Genomic DNA, 3933 nt, shown 5'->3' on the forward strand with positions numbered 1-3933 from the left:
TATTTCAAATTCAGATATAGGAAAAACCGGATTAAATTCGTAATCCAGATTCGTTGAAATAATGCTTCGCACTAATATTTACTAGTTTTAGATGTAACTCAGTATAAATTATTAATCATTAGCCAAAAACATATAAATGATACAATATTTCTAGTTTAAAGTATTCTAAATATGAAGTTAATAAATATTCAATATAATTTTTATTTATTATTTCATGTTTTAAATAATAACAATTTAAATACATTTTGTAAAAAACTCAATAGTTTGGAATTTTTATCATAAAACCAAGTATGTACCTATTAATGAAAATCAATTTTTTAAAAACTTTGCATTACAGAAAACAACAGGTTTGGTACATTTTTTTGGTACCATTAATTTAAATGGCCTTACAGAAGTAATAGGTATAATTCTAATAATGGTATTAGGCTCCAACTTCCAAGATATTTCACCATCAACATGGAATTTCCATCAAATCACTCCTTATAACGAATATCGAACAAATAACCAAACAGAAAGGTAGAACTATCGTTTTTTAAAAATTAATAGGCGTGCGCGTATGTGTATGTATTATTATAAAAAGGTAGTACTTTAATTTTGTTTTGTTTGTGTCACAATATTACTCTTTATATTACGAACTTAATATTCTAAAATATAACATTTTTTTCCTGTTTGGATCAAATTGATCCCCGTTTAAATATCATAAAAATTGATTTTTGTTTTTTAAAGTATGTATTAAATTTCATTTAACATTTTCATTTTATAAAATTTATAATATGCATATCGTATACAATATTCCTAACTTTTATTTTAAATTGTAAGTATTAAGTATGATTAATTTAAGCATTGTACATTTGAATTAAATATTTTTCATAGAAAGTTAGATAAATTAATATTTTAATGAATAATATATTACAATGTAATATTAAACTATTATTTATAAATATAAGATAAAAAACATTTATCAATTATTAAATAAATAATTAAATTTAAATAAAATATAATAATTAAATTTGGCGGTAAGTTTTTTGCTAGATTGTGTTATCACTGACGGATGAATAAATTGTTATCTATATTGTTATCTATCTTAGTGAGTGATATCAACCGTTTAAATTTTACTGTCTGATCAGTGAATAGTGATCACTCTAATCAATTATCTCAAAATATAAAATAAGTAAATGAAGTTACTAAATTTATTAAATTTCAATTATTCTGTAGTCTGATATTTTGGTATATTACGTATTAGCATACATTTTATAGTGCGTAGTGCGTTTAACAACTACTTATATAGTGTATACAGTTTTATTTGTATTATTATAAAACAAAATACTCAGTTTTCAAAATGAGCAGCAAAGTGGTAAATGAGAGTAGTATGTGCTATATTGATTTCTGTCCAAACTGTTCAAACATTCTTCACCTGGACGAGTATATGGGCGAGATGAGACAAAAATGTCAAGTGTGTCCATACTTCTCAGCAATCAAAAATGTCATGCTTGCTTCCCGATCGTTTTATAAACTAAAAGTAAAAAATATTCATTATTATCATCAAACAATACACTATATTATAATAGTCTTTTCATCCATATTAGTGATTCTTATGAAATTGCTATGTACTTGAATATGACAAAATTGTAACAAATTACTGTGTTTAGTTTAACAGACTGAATTTTTAGCTTACTGTACAGGTTAATTTAGTATTCATGGTTAAAACCAAGCAGGCAATGATAAAGTTTTAAGTATATCACTAATATGGTCTAAATTACCTATGTCTAAAATATTTTTGAGAAAAAGATAAAGACCCGAGTTTCATTTTAATGATCCCTCATTATTTAAATTCCAAACATACCAACACATTGATTTAAAAAATAATTTATTAGTGACTATATCCTGTAAAAAAATTTCTTACTGAACTAGATTTTGTACTAGTTTTTATCTAATGTAATTAATTTTAGTTAATTATTAGGTACACTCTTAATTTTTATCAATTATTTTGTACCATTAATTTAAGAAAGGGATGTTTTTTAATTTGATTTTTTTTAAAATACAATTTTGAAAAATAAAACACCTTTTTAAAATTATGTTTCCATAATTTATATTTTATTTGAATTGTTTTTTTTTTTATTATTATTATTATTATTATTATTATTCACAATATTTACAATATAGTAACAATTATATATATATATATACATAAATACTAACCATTCAATTAAAACAAAATGTTTAATTAATTTATGTTTGTTTTGTTAAAAGATAAATATTACGCTATATATCCATAACAATAAAACTAACATCAGTATATTAATATATAGTTTTATATAATTATAAGTTTACCAATCTACCTATATAATCATGTATTTAAGTAGTTACTAATAAAATATTTCAAGTTAATAGTAAAGTAATCACCGTTTATGATAGTTCCCTTCAAATCATTTAATTAATTATTAATCAAGAGGATGTCGTACCCGCATATGTTGTCTCCGTCTTACAAATGCATAACATGGCAAATAGTACTCAGATGATCACGTTAGCTCCTTCAGCTTGAAAATTAGAATGAATTGACCTCTTTTGAAATTTAAAAGTGAGATTATTATCTAGGGCATCTCATAGGCTTTTATTATATTTTAATTTAAACAAGTTATGAGTATTTTAAAATTGTAAATTGCACGCTCTTAAAACACACATAACTTCCTTTAAATAAAATATATCATATAATTCCTAAACTAAAGAGGATCCATCACCCATCAATTTAAAGTTAACCATGATCTAAAATATCTGAAATATATTGCTATATTGCTAAGGACAGCTATATACTTATCTGTATTCTCTTCAATAACTCATAGTTTAATTTTAGTAATTAAAATGTCACTACCGACGAGTTTGTGTGGTATTTAAATTACTTAAATTGTTTTTAGTTGAAATTTAAATATGTATTTTACTTGCAACATATAGATGATAATACGAAGGAAGTATTAGTATTAATACCAGGCATATAAAATATTAAGTATTAACTTAATAGCAATTGAAAAGTTAAATGAAAAAAATGTTCAATTTTTATTTTGTGTTGTAACTGTTAGAAATGTATATTTTGATATACATATTATATATTATGTTTATGTACTGTTCCAGCAATTTATATAGTACTATGCTAGCTGTACAAAAAACTTTTCTAAATAAAATATATACAAATCTTTGAAACAGTACATAAATATTATAATACTTAATATGTACACCAAAATATATATTTCTAACAGTTACAACACAAAATAAGATTTAAATATATATATATTTTTTTTTTTACTTTCATTAAACTTTCTGATATTCTGAGTAATCCAAAGGCTACAAAAAATTCAAGTTACACATTAAATATGCCTGGTCCAGAAACTGCTGGAAAATGTTACAAAATCCTTAACTCAATCAATATTAAACAATTTTCATTGATCCAATTTCCCATTAGAATAATAAATTATGTATGCATTTGTACTAATGTATTATGTAAAATTTTGAACAAAATTATACAAAAATCTTATTTAATATATAATTTGTAACATATTTTCAGGAAATAGACTCAGTTTTGGGAGGCAAAGCTGCATGGGAAAATGTAGATTCAATTGATGTAGTTTGTAATACATGTAATCATGGCAGAGCATACTTTTTACAAGTTCAAACTAGATCAGCAGATGAACCTATGACTGTTTTCTATAAATGTTGTAACTGTGGACATAGATGGCGAGAATAAATTATTAATTATATATATATTATACCTTTTTTAATTATTTATTTTTAAGAAAAATATTTAACTAATATTTGTTATATACTACTAAATAAAATAACACATAGTTCATAATTTTAAAATCAGATTTTTATTCTATAATTATTCTTTTATAGTTAAAACACTAAATAATTGTTGTTTTTTTTAAATAACAACAATCAAAA

General features: G+C 22.8%; 1 protein-coding gene across 1 annotated transcript; it reads left to right on the plus strand.

The window, feature by feature from the left end:
- Positions 1-1139: 1139 nt before the first annotated feature.
- Positions 1140-3758, plus strand: LOC112590849 (DNA-directed RNA polymerase III subunit RPC10). Its single transcript, XM_025334426.1, has 2 exons — positions 1140-1519; positions 3557-3758. The coding sequence occupies exons 1-2, from the start codon at positions 1340-1342 to the stop codon at positions 3734-3736; spliced, it is 360 nt and encodes a 119-aa protein (XP_025190211.1). The 5' UTR covers positions 1140-1339; the 3' UTR covers positions 3737-3758.
- The last annotated feature ends 175 nt before the right edge of the window (positions 3759-3933 follow it).

This window comes from Melanaphis sacchari, unplaced genomic scaffold (assembly GCF_002803265.2).
Source record: "Melanaphis sacchari strain LSU unplaced genomic scaffold, SCAv2.0 Contig120_pilon_pilon, whole genome shotgun sequence".
Lineage (NCBI taxonomy): Eukaryota > Metazoa > Arthropoda > Insecta > Hemiptera > Aphididae > Melanaphis > Melanaphis sacchari.